Here is a 25,188-nt window from a genome sequence, read left to right as displayed (position 1 = left end):
AAACCCCAAAAGAGGGGCGGGGGCGGCGACTGTCGGAGGACTCAGAGAAAGGAATTTTACAGGTAAGATTTTACAAAAATTCCGTTTTCTCTTACGTCCTCCGACAGTCGCCGCCTCTTCATATTCGTCACATATGGGGACGTCCCAAAGCAGTGCAAACATGAGGGGTGGGAAACGCATCCGCGCCGAAAGGCAACGCAGTCTCCGCATCAAAGAAAGGAACCTTACCAAAGGAAGGAAACCAGCTGGGCAACAGCAAAAAACAAGTGCTCAACAGGAGCAACAACCCAGGAAAAGACAAAAAACCAGGGGATACAAAACTTATCCCAACAGCCAGGAGTCCCCAACAAGGGACCCTAGGGAACAGCCGCACTAAGAACCTTGCGGCCAAAGGAAGCATCCGCCGATGCCTGAACATCTACTTTGTAGAATTTTGTGAAAGTGTGCACGGTCGACCAAGTCGCCGCCTTACACACCTGGGCTACAGAAGCCCCATGACGACAGGCCCAAGACGTACTCAGAGATCTAGTAGAGTGCGCCTTCACAGGCACAGGGGGAACCTTCCCCTGCAAAGCATAGGCCTGTTCAATGGTCTGCCTGATCCATTTGGCGATGGTAGAGGCCGAAGCCGCCATGCCCTTCCGAGGACCCTCTGGAAGAACAAACAAGGAGTCCGTCTTTCGAAAAGACTCAGTCGATTTAAGGTAAACCCTTATCACCCGAACAACATCCAGAGAATGCAATCTAACCTCCTTTGGATGTTTAGGCTTCGCGCACAACGAAGGCAAGACAATATCCTCATTAAGATGGAATTCCGAAACTCGTTTCGGAAGGAACAAAGGATTAGGTCGCAAGACCACCTTATCCAAATGAATAACCAGGTACGGAGACTTGCAGGACAAAGCCGCCAGCTCCGACACTCTGCGAGCCGAAGTGATCGCCACCAAAAAGGCGACCTTTTTGGACAACATAGACAACGAGATCTCCCTGATCTGTTCAAAAGGAGCACGTCGTAACACAGATAGAACGAGATTCAAGTCCCAAGGGGGCAGAGGATCCCGCCTAGGGGGGACCAGATGCCGCACACCCTGAACAAAGGTGCCAACCAAGGAATTGGAAGCCACGGGACGTTGAAACAGAACGGCCAGTGCAGACACCTGACCCTTTATCGTAGCCAGCGCCAAACGCTGATCAACACCCGTTTGAAGGAAAGACAGCACACGGGAAACCGAGTACGCGCGGGGTGAGAACCCCCTGGACTCACACCAGGCAAAATAGGCCTTCCAAGTACGGTAATAAACCTTCCCTGAGGAAGACTTCCTCGCATTGATCAAAGTATGAACGACCTCTGGAGAGAGACCCCTCTCCTTCAGGACCTCGGTCTCAACAGCCAGGCCGTCAAAGCCAGCAACTGTAAAGCAGGATGGTATATCGGTCCTTGAGACAGTAGATCGTCTCGAAGAGGCAGACGCCACGGGGCGTCGACCGCCAGATTCACGAGGTCTGCGTACCAGGACCGGCGAGGCCAGTCCGGTGCCACAAGAATCACCGTGTTGCGTTCCGAGTGTAACCTGCGAAGGAACCTGGACAGCAACTGAATCGGTGGAAACGCGTACATCAGCCTGTACTGATGCCACGGGGCCACTAACGCGTCCGACGCGTCTGCCCGAGGGTCGCGCGTCCTTGCCACGAACCTCCTCACCTTGTTGTTGAGACGAGACGCGAACAGGTCCACATCAGGAAGACCCCACTTCGCGCACAACATCTGAAAGACAGCCGGGTGGAGAGACCTGATCCAGGGTCTGGCGACTCAGATAGTCCGCCTGCCAGTTCTCCACCCCCGGAATGTGAACTGCCGTTATCGCCGGGACATGAGTCTCGGCCCAAGACAGAATGTCGGCCACTTCTCGAGCCGCTCGGGCACTCCTGGTGCCCCCTTGGTGGTTGATGTAGGCCACCGCCGTGGCATTGTCCGTCTGCACCCGAACCGGGCAGCCCTGCAGCCGGTCCGTCCAGCGATGAAGACAGACTTATCGCACGCAATTCCAGAATGTTGATCGGAAGGGAAGACTCCCCCTCCGACCAAGTCCCCTGGGCGGACAGAACGCCCAGAACTCCACCCCAGCCCGACAGGGTGGCATCCGTGGTGATTACCGTCCACGAGATCGGACGAAACGACTTGCCCCCGGACACCAACGGGGACTGGAGCCACCACAGAAGGTTTCCTCTGGTGCGATGACTCAACGAGATTTGAAGATCCAGAGATTGAGGTCGCCCGTCCCACCTGGACAGGATCTCCGCTTGGAGACCCCGCGTGTGAAACTGGGCGAATGGAATCGCCTCGAAGGCCGAGACCATCAATCCCAGACATCTCATACACGTCCGCAGAGACGAGTGCGGAACGTCCCTGAGGGACCTGACTTCCTCCTGGAGAGTCCTGAGTTTGTCTTCCGGCAGGAAGACTTTCGCCTGCACCGAGTCCAGAATCATTCCCAGATAGGGAAGACGAACAGACGGACTCAGTGTCGACTTTGGAAAATTTATCGTCCAACCAAACTCCTGCAGAGTTTGCATCGTGACAGACAGGTCCTTCTCCAGACCCTGGCTGGTCGCAGACCGAACCAGAATGTCGTCCAGATAGCCCAGGACAGAAACGCCCTGGGCCCTCAATAATGCCAGAACCGGTGCAAGCACCTTGGTGAAGACCCGCGGAGCCGAGGCGAGACCAAAGGGCAACGCCACAAACTGGTAGTGATCCTCCGCAATGGCAAATCGAAGGTATCTCTGGTGACCCTCGAAAATGGGGATGTGAAGATACGCATCCTTCAAATCGATGGAGGCCATGAATTCCCCCGGAACCAGGGCAGCCACCACCGACCGCAGGGATTCCATGCGGAACTTGCGAACCCGCACAGAGCGGTTCAGAGCCTTCAAGTCCAGAATTGGACGAACCTTGCCCTCCTTTCTCGGCACGGTGAACAGATTGGAATAAAACCCCCGAAACCTGTCCCGATGAGGCACCGGAACCACCACTCCCTGAGCCCTCAGGTCCCGCACCGCCAGGTGCAGGTCCCGCAAACGCTCTGGAGACAGCTGAAGATTTGAGGGAAAAAATCTGCTCTCCGGCCGAGAGAGAAACTCGATCTTGTAACCAGATCGAACGATTTCCTGAACCCACCTGTCCCGCACACGGGCCAACCAGGGCTGAAGAAAACCGAGCAAGCGTCCCCCCACCCCAAAACTGGGTGAGGGCGCCCCTTCAGGCCGAACTGTTATGGGCTGCAGATCCGGATTGGCCGGACTTCTGTTTACCAGACCAGGGCTTCTTCTGAGAGCCTTGACCTTTGAACGGTTTGCCCTTGTAGTGCGGCCGAAAGGCACGAAAGGACCCCTGAGGGGCCGAAAATTAGCATGCTTCTTCCCAGAAGCCCCCTTAGCCTTGGGGAAATGGGGCCAGAGAGTGCTCTTACCCCCGGTGATCCCCTTAATCAACACATCCAGGGACTCCCCAAAAAGGCGAGACCCATCATAAGGTAGATTGGCTAAGGTCTTACGTGAAGATTGGTCCACCGACCAACATTTTAACCAAACCAGGCGGCGAGACAACACCGCCACGCTGTGCACACGTGCAGCCAACGGAACCAGGTCCAGGTCCGCATCACACAGATACATGACACCCTGGTGGATTTGATCCACCATATCCAGGGTCGCCGGCGAGGCCGAGTCGGCCACTAGGACGCGCCTAAGCATCTGCGTCCAACTTGCGATCGCCTGGGCCGCCATGAGAGAAGCAAACAGAGCCTTAAGCATAGAACCCGTAACAGAATAAGTATGACGGGCAAGAGACTCCAGTCTCCTATCCGTGGCATCACGGAACACAGGGGAATCCTCTGCAGGAATCGCAGTGGCTTTGTTCAAAACCGCAATTGCGTGATCCACTGGGGGAGGCACACACCACCTTTCATCAGTGGAAGGCGAAAAAGGATAACGCAGCTTGAATCTACTTGGTACCGCAAAAGGTTTGCGCAGATTGCGCCATTGATCCTTAACAGCGCGCTGAAAATCATCATTGCAGGGAAAAACCTGCGGCGTCCTGCGTTTTCTCTGCGTCCCATAAGCCGCCAAGGCAGCGGGGGGACACACTTCGTCCTGCAAACGCAGCGTTTGCTTAATGGAAGCAATCAACTCATCCATGATTGCAAGCTCTTCAGGCGAGCCAGGGGGAGAATTATCAACCCCCTCAACTTCAGCCTCCACCTCAGACCCCAGTAGATCAAGAGAGGAGCGGGACCCCGATAAGGAGGCCCCCGCCATAACAGCCCCATCACCTTCACCCTCAGAATCAGAGGAAAGAGCAACTCTGGGCCTTTTAGTAGATTGAGCAGCCACCAGCATCTGCACCTGAGCAGCAAGGCCAGCCACAATAGTGGCTAAATCCCCCCCTGGGGGGGAAACAGCGGTCCCCTGGCTTTCCACCAAAGCTGTAGGAAATTTGCCCTCCTGAGAATCCATTGCCCCTGTAATGCCAGACAACAAAGGGTTAACTGTCCCTTTTAAGCAAGCGCGGCAAGCGCAGCCCACCGCACCACACTCGAGCACAATAAGACCCCCACAGGGAATATGCAAACTGAACACAGGCAATGGATAGCAAGAAACAGAAGGATAAAACCTGAGGAGACCCTCGCCGCTGCTGCTGCCTCGATCGGTGTTCCTAGAAAGAGGAAGTGATGCTGCCAGGGCGCTCCATGTAAGCCTATGGAGGCTACAAGAAAATGGCCGCCATGCATGTAAAACATGCGGCCGGAGCGAGTGTAGGCAAAATGGCGTCGTTTGGCGCCGAAACCGCCGCTCCACAGTGCATTAAAACACACATTATATTCCAAAATCAGAATACATGTCAGATCGCCGCAGCGATCGCTGTATATGCCCAAACATGCCAAAAAAACATGCCCCACAGCACACAGCTTCTCACACTGACCAGTCTGACACACACACAGTGTCATACAGCTCCCCCCCCCCCCCCTTGCAGCCCACAGCATGCAGCCGAGAGATAGGGAGACAAGCAGTGTGAATAGAGGCAGGTTACACAGTCCCAGACTGACACCCCCCCAGACAGACAGGTCCCCACATAAATACACTTACCTCACATGGCGTGGGGGACCCGCACAGGCGAACAAACCGCTGCACATGAGGCAGGGAGAGTCGCATTCAAGACGCACACAATGGGGGTTAAGAAACCGCACAGCGTCCAGTGAGGTAGCCACCTCACCAATCATCCCTGCACCGAACAGGGATGGGTCGTTCACTGTGCCAGGAGCGTTACCTGGCTGAACGCTCGATGGCAGACTGGGAAGCCACTGACCCACGACCTGCGACCAGGGGGATCAGCCCGAGACCCAGTCCGCATGATCCTCTTCATCCGAAGAACTAACTAACGCTGACAAAATAACAGCTAAGTAAAGGTAGAGAGAAAACTCAAACAAAATTTTAAAAAGAAGAAAGAGTCTGGGACAGAAAGTCCCAGCACAGAGAGAGCCAGCCACTCCTGACAAGCTAGACATTAAAACTGAGATATGGTTGCAGGAAGTAGGAGGGTATTGACTGAGGGGACCACCCCTTGAGGGTGGGATATGTTAAAAGCTTTATTGTTAACATATTCTGTTGCCTAGCTACTCCTTCGGAGCAAAGTCTAATACCCCATATGTGACGAATATGAAGAGGCGGCGACTGTCGGAGGACGTAAGAGAAACAAATTTTCCCTTTCATTCTGCAGCTGCTGTAATTTTCTGTTAATTCAATGCAATATGGCTACCTGGAGAATTTCTGTACAATGTTGGTGTGCAGAACTTCCCTCAAAAATGTCATTTCCTGCTTCTGCTTGTATGATTTAAAAACTTTAGTCATCCTCTGCAAAAGGAATGATATTTTTGGTGATCTGCTCCGGTTAATTACTTCTAAAGGGATGCAGACACTGCAGCTTTCCTCATTAGTGGTTTAGAACACAGACACTCCTGTTCAGCAATCAGACTTCTAATGACAAAGCTGAACATAAATCTTTTGGTAAAAACAGAAACTGATCGGAATCTGCTACAAAGTTTGGTCAAATCCTTGCAATATACGCAAGAGGGAATTTTTTTTTCTCAGGAAAAGTGGAGTTACTCTTTAAGCAATTTAGCTTGATCACAAACCCGCCCACAGCATGTCAAGCAGAATTTGTTCCCCTTCATATCGGCCGATACGACATGCGATTTTACATGTGAAATCACATGCCAAATCAGAGCCCTAGTGTCGGCAAGGGGACCGTTGGAATCTGTGTGACGCCCGATGCACTACTTTTGGTGACTTCAGGGACAATTTCAATAGACATCTGTACATGAAGCCGCACAGATGCCTCTAAAATCACCCCCGAAGTTGGACTGAAATGCTGGTTTGAAATTGTGTTGCTGAACTCGCACAATCTCAAACCCGCATTCAGTGTGAACCTAGGCCTCAAGTGATTTGTAATTGGTCACCTTGTAAAACAATCTATTTATTTTAAAATTTAAATAAAAATTTTTTGCCTTTGTATAGATATAAAAAAAAAAAAAAAAAAAATATCTTTTTTCCCTTTTACATAAGTGATCACATACCCTCAGTTCTCAGATGCATATGAGCTGGGGGAGGAGAAACAGCAACACACTAAGCTTCCTAGTAAATGGCTGTGCAGCGGGGGCGTGTAATAGCCTGCTATCTGTCCAGCATGCCCCCATCTGCCAATCACAGTGTCAGGACCTGCACTTGAACCTGAGACCTCTGCTGTGTCTTGTAATGTCTCTGCTTGCTAAGCCACTTGGAATGCGGTTGATGTTGTCAGGACCTAGACTTGAACCTGCGGGTTCCTGCATCGCAGGTCTCTCCCAGGCAGTTCACCCTGCCCTATGCAAACCACTGTGGATGGCAATACAAGTTAATGACACCCCCTGAACGGTTCACAAATCACAGTGCTAACTGTCACATGGTGCAGGAATCAGAGCACATGCGTGTGAACACCCATGCGATTGGACTCCAGTGAGGACCAAAAAAAGGGTCCTGCACCTTTTTGGTCCGGTCCGAATGCGATGCAAACTCAGCCATTCAATCTGTATGGCTGAATCTTTATCGCACAGACATCGCATGTGATCTGCCCAGCAATGCTGCTGTCTCAGCCAATGGAGGGGAGGGGAGTCCCAGAAAGCTGAGGCTCTCATGCATCATCAACGGATCAAGAGGGGGCTCAGGTAAGTATTAGGGGGACTGAGGGGGGCTGCTGCACACAGAAGACTTTTTAGCTTAATGCATAGAATGCATGAAGATTAAAAAAAACTTTCTGCCTTTAGAACCTACTAGAAGCCAGGCTAAAGAAAATGTTTCATTTGCTGGCTTGAGTAAGAACCAAAAACACAGACTGTCTACAAGAGCCACGAGGGGCGCGCAACGAGTGCCAAAGGATTGCAGGTTGGGCACCAGGGAATTAAAGAATGAAAAGTTTTTAAAGCTTGGTAATAAACAACAGACAATAAAAGTAACCGTAATAGAGCCACCCTTTTTCTTTCACACGACTAATCCTTCACCTAAGCTCAGAAGCTCAGCACTGCCAATATCAGAGCATTGTGCAATGTGTCAAGTAGAGACTCATTCAGCTCCTCACCTCCTGTTTACTGGTACGCGTGGTGTTAAACATAATCCAGCTATTAAAATGTGAGAACCAGCCGCAAAAAAAAAAAATGGAGGGCTTGCCTAGACAGTAAGAATGTGCTTGTAAAACCGTCAAGAAAAAGGAACTGAAATTATACGGAATGCAGAAAGCAAGCCCCAGGCGCTGCGGATATACACCAAATTGAGCAGATCCTCTGCGGGGACGCCGTGTGTACGGCTAAGAACTGTTCAGCCTATCTCAGTGCGAGGAACAATTCTCTGCTTTGCTGCACTGCTGTCTCAACATGCAGACATATTTACAGGCGAGGTGCACTGAGTGCAATGAGATGGAAAAGAAAACAAAATGTCTGGAATGTGCGTTTCCGGAAACAAAAGCAGCCAAAAAAAGGGAAACTCCAGGAGGGCATCGACTCCATAAACCAAGTTTAAACAGCCAGCAATAAAGGGAAATGTCACTTGATGTTAACATTTATTCCTTAAGGAAGAACGTAATTTAAACCAAAAATACAACCGGGAAAACATTTGACTATATACAGTTGTGTACTATATCATTTAGGGCCAATTGACACTATGTGCAATGACAAACATTTTACTGCAAGGCAAAACGTCGGTCACCGCAAGGGGACACATAGGAAACAATTGTTTCCCATTCACACTGATTAACACTGCAATGCGGCATGCTGTAATAAAATGCAGACAGATGCTGCATTTTATCGCAGCGCAGCAGCCCGAACCAGAGTCAGGCAGCGCAGCATTAGACACTGCAGTGAACAGCGTACACTTTGAACACTTCAAATAAAGCTTATACAAAACATAAAAAAGGCAGTGTGATGCAATAAATCCTGCACCACTCTGCCCCCTAGTGCCCCTTAATGATTAAGCACACAAGCAGTGTGTGAAACGCGTCTACCTTGTCACGATTGTCATAATTTCGTTGTCCAGTCAATAAATCTGGATTTCGACTCAACCTGGAGTGCTGCCAATTCCTTTTCCTTTATCAAGTTTTCACTGAGGCGAGCCGGGGCATGCACCGGGGTGAGTCATCAGGCAATTACACTACCTTGAGCAGTGAGTCCTTGTCTCTTCAATTGCCCCCTAGTGCAGCCAGCAATACAGCGTGGTGAATCTCTCCTGCCGTTATGCCTTGCGGTGTGAATTGGCCCTAAGGGCCAGTTCACACCACATGAAGTCCAGTGCGATTTTTTTTCTGCATCAAAATTGCATGGTTTTCAATGGAATAGTTCACACCAGTGCAGTCAGTTCCACTTCCAGAAAAAAAAAAAAGTAGAACATGCTGCATTTTTTCTGCACTGAACTATACTGGAACCCAGCAAAACGCATCAAAAATGCACCGTAACGCACAAAAACATGCACTTGAACACACGTCCTTAATTACGGTTAAGGAAAAAAAAAAAAGAAAGAGGGGGATAAATGCGCTGGACCGCATCAAAACACACTGGAACGAATCAAAAAACGTGCATGCATAAAGGCAACAGGATCGCATCTAGACTGCGTATTAATGGTGTGATCGGGCTCTAAAAGAGGCTGCCATCTTCAAGATAAACCCCCAAAAAATGAGTCAGCACATAACTATAATACATTCATAGAACCGGTCTTACACGCCAAAGTATTTGTATTTCTGTCCATTTAGTTCTGAGTTTAGGGCTCCCTTCAGACCTGTGCATGCGCGTTGGCACACCCACAGCACAGGTACAGCAGCCCAATAATTTGAATGGGCTGCCCTATACACGAGAAAAGCGTGGAAAGTTATCCGTGAACTTTTTTCTTTTATTATAAAACTGCCCTGCACCGAACTAAATGGTGCTGTGGCTGTGGTCTGGCGCACATAAAAATGCACGGTGGGTGTCATTAAGAATCCATGGCAACCCCCCTCATCTGCTAAAGTGCAGCGCATTTCTCCGATGATGCAAAGATGTGAACCCAGCCTTACCCAGCTCTGCCACACAGCACAGCCCTTCCTGGCAGGACAGGAGACCTGGATTTTCTAATAAAAGTAACATAAAAAGGCCATAATCCTCCCCCAGGGTGTGCCTGGATAACAAAAGAGAAGCAGCAGTGATGAGCTAACCGGTCACTCTGCTCTCCTCCCATCAGCATGTTAATTGTTAGCACCAAAGTACAGCAGTTGATTGGCTTTTTGTGTTGCTTCTACCTCTGCCAACCTGAGCACTGCTGTACAGAGGATTGCAGGAGCCTGGTAAGACAAATGCAGGTACTTACCTAGTCTGTTTAAAAAAAATGAATGAGGTTATAATGAATACAGTTCTGTGTTTTTTATAGCTTCCTGTACTTTAGCTTTAAAGCCCAACTCCGGGCACAGGTCAATATGTTTATGTCCAGGGGAGAAGCTGTATACTCACCCAATCCTCTGCTTCAGCTGCAAACCGCGCTCCCCCGCGATCCAGTAGGGGGAACTGTTCCGGACATCATCACATCCAGAGCAGATCTATGGGTGTGATGACGTCAGGAACAGCCCACCGCAGGATCGGAGGATTAGTTAAAATATATCTCCGTGCTCCAATCCCCCAGACCAGGCATCTCCAAACTTTTTAAAGGGCTAGTTTACTGTTCTGAAGATTTTTTGGGGCCGTACTATGGCTATTGGTAGTTGAAAGGTCCCGATGTCAGTGGCAAAATACAATGCCCCATCTTTGGTGTCCTATTTTTTGTCGCAATGGGAGGAATTGTGTCCCTTCATTGGGGTCAAGGGGGATTATGCCCCATTGTTGGTATCAGTGGATGAAAGAATGTCCCAAGGGCCGGATAAAAGCAAGCAAAGGGCAGCTTCTGGCCCCCAGGCCACAGTTTGGCGACCACTGCCCTAGACAAAAACAAGCAAATACCACTGCAGTGTGGACATAGCCTTACTACATGGGAAAACTCTCTCTTTACCCAGATTTGGACTGTAAAAAAGCCAGCAACAATGCATAACTGAAAAAACAAGTTTTGGGGGGACTGTACCTTTAAATATAGTGGTGTAGTGGTTAGCACTTTCACCTTGCAGCAAGAGGGTCGCTGGTTCGAATCCCAACCACGACACTACCTGCCTGGAGTTTTCATGTTCTCCCTGTGCCTGCGTGGGTTTCCTCCGGGTACTCCGGTTTCCTCCCACACTCCAAAGACATGCTGGTAGGTTAATTGGATCCTGTATAAAAATTGGCCCTACTATGAATGTGAGTTAGGGACCTTAGATTGTAAGTTCCTTGAGGGCAGGGACTGATGTGAATGTGTAATGTATATGTAAAGTGCTGCGTAAATTGACAGCGCTATATAAGTACCTGAAATAAAATAAATAAATATACATATCCTTATGTGAACTCTATCAAAGCATGGCACATATGACTGGAATCAAGTCTTGAGAGATTGGCATGCTCTTCCAGAACAAGTTAAACTGAAACCATCGTGTACACTAGACTGGCACAGCCAAGTCCCGCAGAGCTGCAGAGTGGTACTTTTCCATTAACAGAAGTTGCTATCAAACAGTTACTAAAACAAGCAACAAGTAGCTGCCCTGCATTCCAGGCCGCTGTTGCCATCTGGTGAGAATGCAGGACGGCCCTATTGCTAATTAAATCCACACTGTCCCAAACTGATCATTTGACAGAGCTCTCATAGGCTTGGCCAAGAATTCCCTGCCACTGGCAGTAGCCTAGGCTCTATTCCATAGCAGACAGTAGGATGTGTCTGTGCATTCCGGATGCCATGGACTTAATACAGCAAAGCCTCTCGTCTACATCAGGAAGGGAATGTGTGTACAAGGAGGTGTGCTTAAGTGCTATGAATGGCTTACCTAGAATATTTTCATGTCTCAGCAGCACTGTGTTGTATAGTTCGGTCTCTCTGAACCAGGATTTCTCATCTCGTGACGAAAAAATCTTTACTGCCACACTTTCGCCTTGCCAGAGGCCACGCCAGACTTCACCGTAACGGCCCTTACCTATTGGAAAAAAATCATATCAATGGTAAGCAAGCAGAATAATTGTCATGTTAAAGTCCACCCCTGGATTCATTGCACCCTGGGCTACTTTCAATCCATAGGCCTCTCTAGGAAATTGAACAGAATCATGCATAAAGACACGTTTACATAGACATTTATTTATGTCTTGTGACAGACATGACAGATGCCATAAAAATGCATTGGGGTGCATGACCATTTGAGTTTCTTGGAGGAAACCTAAAGTTTGTCATAAGACTGCTTGCATTTAGGCAGATTCTGGCAGAATCAACCAGAATTCAAGCTGTGGATGGCCCTGAAAGCTTCACTTGGCAAAAGTCTATTTCAAAATGGTCTGAGCCCAGGTAAAAAAAATTACCAGCCAAATAGTGATCACCATCCTATCACATGCAGTCACTCTTTAGCAACGCCATTGTATTCAGACTGCTGCCTGAATACAATAGCGGGCAGTGGAGATTGCCCCACCCACGCTGTTAGCATGAATGAGGTAATAAATAGATTTTCCTTCCTTCTATTCCAGTGGGCCCAAAGAGAGAAAGTTAAAGTACTGTAGAATTATTATTAAAAAAGAATAGCGCGCAAATGCAAAAGAAATTACTACCAAATCTGAAGAGAGTCCATAAATAAAAATGGGGGTTTGGTCCCACCATATGGCCATATCGTGCTCAAGCCCACTACTGCGTCAAAGTACCCCATTGTCAGTAGGTCCTACACTATCCATGAAAAAGAGATGAATCCAGCCCTTCTAACCCTTGGAGACAATACTCCTTGCTGGGAGAGATGTGCAAATGCACTACAGGGGACTCCTCCTATATGCACGATATGGCCATATGGTGGGACCAAACCCCCATTTTTATTTATGGACTCTCTTCAGATTTGGTAGTAATTTCTTTTGCATTTGCGCGCTATTCTTTTTTAATATACATGTCTTTTGGTTCATAGCTGCAGCAGCTTTGGAAATACATGGGTATGCTCCCCCAAATTTTTTGCCTGTTTATACTGTAGAATTATTACCAACCAGGATTAAAAACGCTACCTCCCCTCCTCCCAACACCTATACAAACTAACCTGTGTAGAAAAGTATATACTTACCTAATCTCAGGGCACTGTATACTGGTCACGTGATCTCCTGTGTCAGCCAGCACCAGCTGCAGGGGAGAGAAGAGCGCGCTCAATAATAGCTGGTAATGCCTGAGCGGTGATGCCACCCATAGGCGTACTTACTATGGCCCATCCATTGTCAGCATTGCCTTCTCTCTGCTGCCTGACACAGGGGAGCATCCTTCAAAATAGGCAAATATAGACATTTTTCAAACAGGTTAGTTATTATAGTTGTCAGTAGGGGGGAGAGAGCATTTTTAGGCATAGTTAACCCCTTGAATCCTAAGCCTTTTTCTGACACTTGTTGCTTACAAGGTAAAAATCAGTATTTTGTGCTAGAAAAATACTTAGTACCCCCGTCCCCCAAACATATATATTTTTTAGAAGAGACCCTAGACAATGAAATGGCAATATATTATGTTACACGGTATTTGCGCAGCGGTCTTTCAAACACATTTTTTGGAAATACCGTATTTTTCCATGTATAAGACGCCCCCATGTATAAGATGCCCCCCACTTTTCCAAATTTAATATAATCTGATTATACATTTTTAAAAAGGGAAGAAATCCAGGTTCACTTTTTTTCCCAACTTATTTGGATTTATGGTTTCATTTTTTCTTCCAATTTTAAAAATGCAACAGCCTGCAACCTCTTTTTCTACAGTGTAGACAAGGAAAGCTGACTTTTGAAAATCCTACAGCCCATTATTTTATTTTTTTTGATCAGCTTTCAATTCATATTTTCTGGTTTTGTGCAATGATCAATAAGACATTCGGTAGAAAGAGGACAGAAAAGGAATGAGGATCGAGGATGCTGAACGCATTTGCCTGACACTGATTAAAGCAAGCCTGTGGCCTAAAGAATACTACAAAGCCTACGGCAACAGAAGGCAGATGACAGCATAAGTAGTCAGCATATCTGCAGAAAGAAGTGTCACCCCCAACTCTTTCTAGTGGTGGTGATTGCCTGCCCCCCCCCCCTCCCCCCCCCCTTGCCATAATACAATGTCTTGTGTTTGAGATACCATAATACAATGTCTTGTGTTTGAGATACCCATCAGCGCTAAGGCTAGACCTTCTCCAGCAACAGGTGCTTATGCAGCTGATTTGCTTTCTTGTAGCTACAGGTGCACAAGGATGTAATAATTTACTGATGTTTATGTGCCAGATCTTGTTGACAGAAAGATCCTGGAGTAAAATATTCCCTAAAAACCCCTACGTACAGATGTGCGGATGCCTATACATGCATACAATTCTTGTTCGTCCTCTTCTACATGCCAGTGATGCAGCAAAAGCGTGTATACATGCGCATAAATTGTTGCACTAAAATGTAAAATTTTCCATTTTTATATTATGGCTCTGTGCTCATTGCTGGATTAGGAAGAAGTGGCGATTTTTACTCCTGTGTTAAGGCTTAAAGTGGATCTTCACCATCAAATACATTATCCCTCATACCCAGCCTCACCTCTGGTCCTCTGAAAAAATATTACTTTCTTTTTTCTTTCTTAATTGTCCAGCCCCACCCCCCCTTGAATGTCATGGCGATTGACAAGCACTGTCCTTGCTTTGCTTTCAGGGATTTGTACGTCACATATCCCAGGAGGCAATGCCTTATAGTCAGTAAAGCAGAAGGGGGCAGGCCTTGCAGAACGTCATCAGGAGGTGTGCCGGCTGAACCTGGAACAGAAGGCGGCCTCTCAATGACGTCACACCAAAACATTGTAGTACAGGATCGAGCACTGAAAGAAGAGAAGAGGGTCCCCACTGGGCGAGTATCTGAAATGTGCCAACTTCACCACCAGGTAAGTAGGGGTTTAAAAAAAAAAAAAAAATGGGGGAGGGGGGGTAATTGTAAAAGAACTACTGTCCCCATTGAAAGATTTCCCCTCTATTACTGAACCGAGACTTAGTGAAATCCGGCCTAGCTTTTATTAAACCCACCCTTGGCCTACCCAGTGCAGCCCAGCACGGCCCCCATTCCCCCTTTCAGCAGACTGTGCACACACATTCAAACCTGAACACATATTTTACATGTATAAAAACAGGAAAAAATCAGCGCTAGGTCAAGCAAAAAGAACGGAAAGGTAAGCAGCCACTTAAGTATGATACCAGCTGTAAATGATCAATAAAAACAGGAAGCAGAGACCCATGGTAATTTCAAGGTTTTCTACCAGAGCAGTAGGAGACTCCGCTCGCAGAAGGAGGACATTCACGTAGCCCTGTACCGTGATCCCCCATTGGCATTACAATGCTGGCACTAGGGCCAACACTTTCATGATGACCCGAGGAGCAGAGGTGAGACCAAAGGGTAACGCCACACACCAATAATGCTCCTCACCTACAGCAAAGCAGAGGAAGCGCTGGAGACAAACACATATTGGAATGTGAAGGTAAGCGTCTTTGATGTTGATGGAGGCAAGAAAATCCCCCTGATACAGGGAAGCCACCACCGTGCGAACAGACTCCATTCTGAACTTCTGCACCCGAACAAAGCAGTTCAGCGCCTTGAGGTCCAGAATTGGACGCACTTTACCTTCCTTCCTGAGGACTATAAACATGTTTGAGTAAAACCCCTGAAAACGATCCGAAGAACCGGGACCAGCACCCGTAAATTAAAAGGTCATGCACCTCCCCAATAAGAGCCTGTAAGCGGACAGGGGACAGTCGCGTGTTGGAAGGAAGAACCTTACCGGAGGGTAAAAACAAAACTCGATCTAGTAGCTGGACCGAAACGACCTTGTGGACACATTTGTTCTTGTACCAGGGGAGTCCAAGGGTACGGGAACCAGCAAAGACGTCCCTCCTACCCCAGATAAGGGTAAGTGCGCACCTTTATGCTGAAGGGGCCTTGTCCACGAGTCTGGAGAAGGCCGCACTTGACTTGCCAGACCAAGTTTGCTTGGATCCTCCAGAGGAGGCCCCGAAGGGCTCCGATCCCTCTTCAGTCGACCCTGAGGGACGAAACAACTTCTCATGAGCCAAGGAGAGCCCACGTCTATGACAAGGGTCCTTGTCCTTAGTAGCCTGTGGAAGAAAGGTACTCTTCCCCTCTGTGAGACCTGTAATGAGGTCATCCAGGGTAGCACCAAACAGGCGATCTCCTTGAAAGGAAGATCAGTCAAGGCCTTTTTATAAGTCTGGTTCACAAACCAGCATTTGAGCCAAAAGACACGCCAAAAGACCACTGCCGAAAGAGCTGAGCCACTAGGGGAGCCGCATCCAAAGAGGCATCACAGAAACTGCAGCCTCTGGACCAGCTGGTCTGCAGGCTCAGAAAAGGCAAAAACCAGGCACCGCAGCCCGCAGGAGAATCTGCACTGCATGAGCGGCGATAAGGATCCAGGAGTCAGCACCAGAGGAAGAGGAGGGGCTCCCACCACCGAAAACACCGCCCAGAAGGCTCCAGTGTCATGGCCGCCGCTATTTTCAATGGTAAACCTCTGCAAAATGGTCACCGGACTACACAAACATGGCCGCCATGCATTGAGCACACAGACTACAAGAAAATGGCGGCCCCGCATGGCTCCCAGGAGGGTTCCCTAGGCCTCAAGGACAGAACCAGGCAGGACGGGGGGCCCTAGCAGGAGCCCCTACTAGGTACAGACCCCCCCCCCCCCCCACACACACAGCCGATCGTCAGGTCGCTGTCAGCAAGGGGTAGCGTGGGTGGACAGATGAAGGGGGTGCCTGACGGGAGAGTGGGGAATTCAGGGGTCCGACTGTCCCATTAAGGGGCCCACATCCACCCCAAAACCTTCCAGGGGGAGGGGGACAACTACTCACCATTCAAGGAACCAGGCGGGCACCGCTCCAGACAGAAGCCCTCACCATCTAAATTGGGGGGCTGTCGGCCAGGAGGAACGCTGCAACTCGGGCCGAGACCCGGTCGTATGCGTCCTCGCGAGTCGTTTAACTCGCAGGCCAGCCCCCGTACCCGTGGACTCCCCTGGTACAAGAGCTGAGGTCTGCGCGCTCTCACTGGCCAGACTGGGGTGACCACTGGATCTAGATTATCCTGCCCGTCGCCCAGTTGGGCAATTGATTGTAGCTCTCACAGGAAAAAAAAAAGAAGAAAAAAATCTATCTAAAAAGAAAAAATTGACAGGACCAGAGATCCAAGCAAAGAACTAGGTCCTTACTCCTGACTGACTAGGCAGAAAAAAAAAAAAAAAAAAAAAAGGAGTACCTAAAGCAGAGAAAGGGAGTATACCCCCTTGGACTGCCCATAGGCATAGCCAGACTTTTTTTCTGCCTAGTGTCCTACACCTGTAGGGGGCAGTATAACCCAATGGTTAAGATGATCAGGAGCTGTGTCCATCAATGAACAAAAGAAAATCATACACAAAGAATCATAAGCAAATTAATCTAGTGCAGCTACACACATATGGTACACAGTTGAGTGTACAAAAGGTGCTGCTCCATCTAGTGGTTAGAATCCATATGACCAATGCTTTTGAGAGAGGTATGCAGAGTTTAAAACAGCATAAGGAGTTGGTGGTCCGGCCGGTGGAAAAGGGAGGAGGATATGTTGTTCTGAAGAAAGGAACATCTGAAATGGGGATGCTTAGATTATTGGGGGACCGGGATACCTATTGTCTCCTCCAGAATATTCCCACCTTCACTTATAAAAATGAATTGCAAGCCATTATTGACAGGGGTTATGCAGAAGGAGTTTTAAACAAAAACACATTAAAACTAATAAAATGGAGAGATGGATATATTATGGACACAGGAGATGTCTCTTTCCTATATACCATAATTTCACATCCCCATGGTCTGGAAGCGGTGAGGTACTAATTATCTAATAAAAGTTGTCTTCCATTTAGACAAATCGATTATATTTTGAAAGTATTAAAATACGCAATGACTATTTTTGGTTTGGGAAGCGGTATTACATACAGAATTGTGGAGTTGCTATGGGTGCTGAATTAGCGCCCAACATGGCCAATTTATTAATGGCCAAATGGGAGGAGGATGTCGTCTATACTAACAGGCACCATAATTTGCTGTTTTGGGGTAGGTACAGCGACCACATCCTCCTATGGAAGGATGACACTGCATCACTGACCAGTTTCATAGATGAATTAAACAGTAACAATCATGGGATTGTTTTACAATGTGAATAGAGCAATGAAAGTGTTAAGTTGATGACTTATTTTAAAACCATCGATCAGAATTCATATCTGGAAGTGGACAGCGGTCATCATCCATCCTGGATCAGGATTTTCTTTTACATTCACTTATAAAAGTAATGGTAAACAGGACAAAGAGAGGGTGAATCTCACGGATGGCCGAATGCCGCGATCCCGGAAGACGGGCGACTGAATATGTAAGGTAAGCGGGCGGTACGGCAGGGGCTCGTTCTAAGGTAAGTATTTCATAATGAGCTAGTATGCGATTCATACTAGCTCATTATGTGTTTCTCTTTCAGGTTGGGGGAAAAAAAAAAAAAATTTATGAGTTTACAACCTCTTTAAACTCAATGAATATAGAATCTTAAGACCTATGTCCCATTTGGCATGAATTGGGATATAAACTGTTTTAATAATAACATCTAACTGTGTAATTAACATTTTGACTATGGGTTTGTATACTGATCAATCACTGGATAGTACTTTTCATGTGAATGGTCTTATATACATTTCTAGCTTTATATACCGCTCTTTGGTTCAACAATCTCTTGTGCCGCCCCTTTTTTTCTGGTCTCTCTCCCCCCCCCCCCCCCCCCTCACATGTTTTTAATTAGTTCAGGATAGGTGGGTTATCACATGTCACTGTAATATTATTCACACATTGCTTATGTAAACCACATAAAAAGAAATTTAGATTTTAATGATTTAGGTTTCATTATGTACAAATACCAGTTATGGATTATTTTTAAACAGCAGACTGTTGTCTCTGAGCGATTTGATTCTTTAATTGGTCATATGGATTCTAACCACTAGATGGAGCAGCGCCTTTTGTACACTCAACTGTGTACCATATGTGTGTAGCTGCACTAGATCCATTTGCATACGATTCTTTGCATATGATTTTTTTCTTGCATATGTCTTTTAATCATATGCTTATCGCTAGATGGAGCAGCGTCTTTTGCACACCTAAATATGTAGCACATGTGTGTAGCTACGCTAGAACCATTTGCATACGATCCTTTGTCTCACTAGATTAACCAATTACCGCAGACTGTGTGTTACTATTTATTTCAATGTAGTGTGGTATCTGACGCTCGGCCTGCCCCTGGGAAGACGTCACCGATGATGAAAGGCGTCTAATTGGCTGTTACTGAAGACATCACGCTCGCTTAACGGTCACTCACGGTGTTCCTTTCTCAAGAGCTGACAGCCTGCTGGTTTTTTACTTGTTTGTTTTACTCGTTTACAACTCATCGAATGTACTTTTTATATATTTTAAATAAAAGGACTGAAATGTTAGCAGGCTTCACTAGGTTTGTTCATTTTTTTTTATCCCTGATCCATTTGGAGCTGCTGCTGGGCAGCCACCGCCGAAATAAAATTTTTTAGTTTTGGATAGAGGAGACCTGACACTTTGTTTTGCTGTCTGTGCCCCCGGGAGATTCACCCTCTCTATTTGTCCTGTTTACCATTACTTTTAAAAGTGAAAGTAAAAGAAAATCCCAAAATTGGGTTGTGCCCAGAAAAGTAATAGAAAGGAAATCTTCCAATGGGGACACTAGTTCTGGTGATCTGGGGGGGGGGGGGGGGGGGGGCCAAGTGATCCCCTTATATTTCAGGGATTTTATCTCACTTCCTGTTTGGCTATAGGACAGGAAGTGAAGATAAATTTCCGCAATTTGGGCTTCAATTCAGGCGGTTTAACCTTAAAATACGTAGGGGGTTCTTCACTGTAAGAGTAGTAAGGATGTGGAATTCTCTTCCACAAGCAGTCGTATAAGCAGGGAGCATCGATAGTTTCAAAAAACTATTAGATGGGCACCTTAAAGACCACAACATACAGAGGCATTCAATGTACGGTTAACAGCAAACACACACATCATAGGTTGAACTGGATGGACGGATGTCTTTTTCCGACCTCACTAACTATGCAATAAGATAAAGATGGCAAAAATAAACCTTACATGGCTTATAACTCTCCTTTACTCAAAGTTAAAAAAAAGTTTTGCCTATAGTTCTACTTTAATGAAGAGATGACGTGTAACCCGCTGTAAACTCCGCTGCCTTTCTGACTCTTGCACCATTGCAGTGTTTGCTGGACAGTAGTACCGGCTCACTGCTGCTTTCTAAGCGGTGTGTACCTGCCTTGATCTGCACATGAAACAAAAACCGAACCAAGACTTTAATAAGAGCAGCTGAAAGACAATCGGCTCTAATGGGGACCCGACGCTGTAAATTGAATCTCCTGGCAGAAGCCCATCCTTGTGAATGGTAATGCATTTTACATCATCGCTCCATGTCGGTAAATCCTAAACGTTCAGCCAAGAATGCTTTAAACTGACACTCATTAAAATGTCAGTGCTTTACACAATGGGAAAACCCTCCTAGGTATACAGCAATGACACAAACCTGAACACACAAGACCTTTTGTATTAAGCTTTGCCTTCCCGGGGATGACCTTCCTTCCTTCCTCGAGGTAATAGAATACAGCCTTTGTGTTCCTGGGAAATCAGACTTACAGGTCAACCTAAAATTGAAAAATAAAAGCACCTGCCAATGAGCCCATGTCTAGTCATAGAAGACCTAATGTGCCACCAGCTGTTGTATCAGCTTTTTAGATCCAAAAATACTGCCATGATCCGGTGTGGGTTTGACCCATCATGCTCCAACTAGAACTAGGTAAGGGTGTTTGAAGCCCAAAAACTGCAGCACAGAGTAGCCATGCACAATGAAAATAGGAAGATGTACACTAGCAAAAAGCCGGTCTCTGTGTGGGGACGGAAGGCTGACACTTTGCAATGTAAGGGCTCTTTCAGCTGGGCGGCTGTGGGTTGTAAAAAGAAGTGACTGGGCTGTGGTTTTATTGCCCCCCCTGAATTGTAACAATATAGCTGGACAGGGCTGTATACTGTACATGCCTCGCAGCCCCATCATTTTAATCTTAGGATTGCAGCATTTGGGGCCACACCACAAGCCAGTCGAATATTTGGTTTGCAGTTGCTGTGCTGTCCTGCAATGTAAAAACTGCCGGTTCTGATGTTGGTTACAACGAAGCGTGTGGGGCAGAGCTATCAGTGACGTCATCACGCCTGCCGGCTGAGCAGGTGTGGCGGTCTCTTTCTATCTCGTGTGAGTTCCCGATGCACGTTGTTTAATAAAAAGAGGTTAACGTGGTATCACACTATTCTGGCCTCTGTATATCTTCTCTGCATGTGGCATTGCCTTTGAGTCTCTCTGGTGTGTGTACCCTCACTATCCAGGGCATTTACATGGATGAAATTTGCAAAGATTGATTTTCAGAGGGCGGTAAGCCATTCTGCTACCTGCAAGAGAAGAGAGAATGGGACGATGTTGGACTGGTTATTGGAGAACACAGCATCCCAAAGAGTGCTTGTTCACAACACCAGTGAAGACCATGAAGGAGAAGGGAGATTTGAGCATTGGGCAAGTGCAACAATAAAGCTGGTCAAAGACTTATCAGTGTGTGGGCCCCTGCCTGTTCCACAGAAGCCCCCCATCCATCTAGTAGAGGAACCGGTTCATTTTTTTTTTGGTTGGCCAGCTTCAGAGATATTAATGGTAGCAATGACATGCAGGGGTGGGTACACCATTCGTACAGACTGTGCAGCGACACAAAGGGTCTCCTGAGTTTAGGGGCCCACTTACACAAGATGTAGGCAACATCAGTAGAGTGCCCCCTACTGCTGTAAAGGTGATCTGCTCACGGCCAAGGCAGATGAGAACATTGGAGGATTTTTAGTGATGCCCAAACTATTCTGTCCAAGTGGTGTTTAATCTCCTTCACCACATGCCAGATTAGCACTGAGATATGCAGAACTCCTCCTGATGCCTTTTGGCCGGAGGAGAAGAGAAGGGGAAGTTCACTCACTGACCACAGCTGGGAATTATGAAGAACTCAGGAGTATCCCAAACACTGAAGTTGATCTACTAAAACTGGAGAGTGCATAGAAACCAACCAGATGTTAATTAATCCCCCCTATTACGATTCACCTGCATATTTCTATAAACAGTGAATAAGGTGTCTCTACCTGGGCAATCAAATAGAAAGGACAAAAATGGTTGTCACATTGGGGTCCCTTACCTACTATGCCCTTCACTGGTGATGTGATAATGTTTGGTAGAACCATTTTAGGTGAAGGCTAGCCATCTAGCTTAGGGCATCAAAATGGTCAGAAAAGGTCCAGATACCGGAGCTAGACTAAAATCTAGTACACACGGGCCGAATGTGGGCCGGTTCAATGTGTACGGCAGCCAGTCAGACAGAAGTCGGCTGTTTGGCTTCTGGTCTGCCGGTTGAAGGGCTAGGACCGAAAAAGGCTCGTTATCGGCTCCCAATCAGTGCTCTCAGCCAATGGTTAATAGCATTAACTGGAGTGTTCTGGTGGGGGGGGGGCTTTACCCCGGGGTCAGAACACAATGGCAGAGTAGGGGAGATCGTAGTACTAACATTGGATTGGATACCTGCTGGGTTAAACAAAAAAAATGTAATAAAAATAGTGGTGAGTATGAGGATTAACCATACCTTTAGGATATCTATGGCACATATTGCAAACATTTTCATGCTCTCTAAAGCTGTCTACACACTATACAATTTTCATACAATTTTCTTACACAATTTTACTTTAGATCTACCATAACCATATAATATGAGGTCAAACCTAAACATTTTCAAATTGTATGCAATCAGGCAGGTCCTTGCACTACGTAGTTAAAGGTAATTCTATAGGAAATTAAACAACAAAAATTGTATAATGTGCATCCAGCTTTAGGCTAGGTTCAAATCTATGTGCGGTCGATGCATTTTTGCATGCGCATTTTTTATGAGGTTTTGCAGGCTGCTCAGGGAGGACGCGGACGTCACTTTATATATTCTTTCAACATTAAAGGGATTTTGTCGCCATGCATAGTGCAGGCTGACACTAATACCTTCACATTTGAAGATTTTGAAACCTAGTGACATACAACATCTGTTACTGCCTGTGCCCTCGGCGCCCCCCAATTTCACACAGCAGCCGGTCAGATAAGGGACCTTTGTGGAGACAACCAGGACCAACTTCTCTCATCTGCTCCTCTCCATTGTTATATATTTGGGTTCTTCCACCTTAACAATATGTCAGTGGATTTTTGAATTTGCAAATCAATTATTTCCTATATCCACACCCCTGACGAAGGGTATTTCCCGAAACGTGTTGGCAACAAGTGCATAACGACCTATCAGGAGATGTTTCTTTACACATATTTCTGTATGAACATTTTGTGTACCATTTTCTCTTTTTAAATGTATGTCTAACCTGTTTTATGTTCTCTTTTAATATGATCCATTCAGCCCCGGTTCACACTTATGCGATGCGGGAAGGCTGCGAATTCGCAGCCTGTTCCCACATCGCAAACGCACCCCTGGCAGTTCACACTGCCATATGCGATACGCTGGGGGTGTCAATGTAATCTTAACTACACCCCCAGTTTGATCGCATATTGCAGTGCGATCTTGCAGTTCGCACAGGATCGGATCGCACATGTGTGAACCGCTGTGCGATCCGATCCTGATGCGGCTGCAAAAAAGGGTCCTGTGCGTCTTTGCTGCGGTGCGAATTTAGCCATACAAAGTTTATGGCTAAACTCGCACAGCACAGCCGATCGCATGTAGTGAAGGAGCAGTGCGCTCCGACATTACATGCGATCGCCGCAGCCGCAATGTGTTTGTGGTGTTCTCCTTGCCCTTAAAGTCCTACAACCCCCAGGAGGGATTCTTTTTGTGTTACATTGATCCCTGGGACGTTGGTACCTAACTGAGGAGTATTGATTTTGTGGGTTTTGGGAAGTGTTGATGTTGCTAGGCGGAGGTGTCCGATGCTGTTTAGGAGAACGCACAAAAATGCATGTACCTGCAATTCGATTGAAGTCTATGAAACCAAAAACACATGTGTGTAAGTGTCCCTGCACCTTTTTATGAAAAAAAAAAAAACATTGCAGGGAACTGCATAGATTTGATCAGGACCCATGGGAAATAAGGTTTAAAAATTATATTTTTTTATATGGGACGCTTTAGGAATTTGCGTGTCATCCTTGCGCTGGGGCCATGCTACTCTGTATCGTTCCAATTTTAATATATGTCCAGCCGAAGCGAGGACTAGAGTGCGTTTCTGTGGATCTCCAATGCATTAAAAAAAACGCATAGGTGAACCTAGCCTTACTCAAAGCGGAATAATTACAAAGTGCTGCAGAGAGCGAGCGAGAGATGACTGGAAAGTGAACTGTGTGATACGGGGAGTCCTACAAATTCTGAGAAGTACATTCACAATCTGAAGCGGCTGTAGAATAGCATTTTTATCATTATGATTTTATAGTGGAACCATGTCACTTTGCATCAAAAACAATACTAGATCAGATTTCTCTCTCCCCCCCCCCCCCCCCCCCCAGAGCTTTATCATCTCACCCGAAGTTATGTTTGCTTTCCCCAATCTCGATAGAATTTATGGATTTATGGCTCACACGTGCTGTTGACGCAACATGCTGATTGCAGTGTGAGAGGCTTTTTATTTAAATGAACTGAAATTGCACACAACTCACAGGATTACACTTCATATTCATTGTCTTTTACCAAGACGTGCTTTTTTTTTTTTTGGAACAGATGCTGAGCAATATTTTGTTCTCTCTTCCATCAATGTCACTTCCAAGTTAAGGTGACATGCAATGACACTGGGATGTGACATGAGAGGCATAGAGCCCTGAAATCTGCTGTCACTAGGTCTGATTACCACTTCCATCTAACTGTATATGACCAGGGGGGTTAAGGGCTGACATCTGACCAATGCATATAATGGTTTTAAGAGAGACAGCAGCACTTTACACACACACATATACATATACATATATATACACCGAAAAAGCCCGTGGTGTACGTGCCCCTGGGGTGGCAGCCCAGGGGTGCCTTAATTCTCACTGGTGAGGGGCAGCTCACCTGAGTTTTTTGGCACCTTGGTCACTGCACCATCACACTTTTTCAGCACCTTCCTCTTGGGGTGGGCCTTTTGGCCAGCACCAGAGGAATTTTTTATTCCTGGCCGGGGGGCCTGTCAAGGTCTCGCACTTTGGCACTACCCAGCACTTCTCCACTTCCCTTTTCCCCACTCTTTTTTTCTTTGTTGTGTGTTCACGTTTGACCCTTTTTTTGTTGAGCACTTTGCACGACTGGTATGGCGTAGGTCCTTGGGCCTGCCCTGAAAGTCTTGGGAGGGGGTGGATATGGCCTTCTGGCTTAGTTCGCCCTCTCTCATGGGGTCT

The 25,188-nt window shown here is 46.9% G+C and overlaps 1 protein-coding gene across 2 annotated transcripts in view; it reads right to left on the bottom strand.

Moving 5' to 3' along the window:
* Positions 1-25,188, bottom strand: part of ACVR1 (activin A receptor type 1) — a 194,486-nt gene that overhangs the window by 25,699 nt on the left and 143,599 nt on the right. For both annotated transcript variants that reach the window (XM_082260672.1, XM_082260673.1), the window contains exon 6: positions 11,486-11,632. In XM_082260672.1, the coding sequence (XP_082116798.1) occupies positions 11,486-11,632 (147 nt within the window). The remainder of the gene's footprint in view (positions 1-11,485; positions 11,633-25,188) is intronic.

Source organism: Pelophylax lessonae (genome assembly GCF_965119305.1).
Source record: "Pelophylax lessonae genome assembly, chromosome: 6".
NCBI classification, from domain to species: Eukaryota; Metazoa; Chordata; class Amphibia; order Anura; family Ranidae; genus Pelophylax; species Pelophylax lessonae.
The sequence above is the reverse complement of the archived record's forward strand: the minus strand, read 5'-3'. Positions and strand labels throughout refer to the sequence as shown.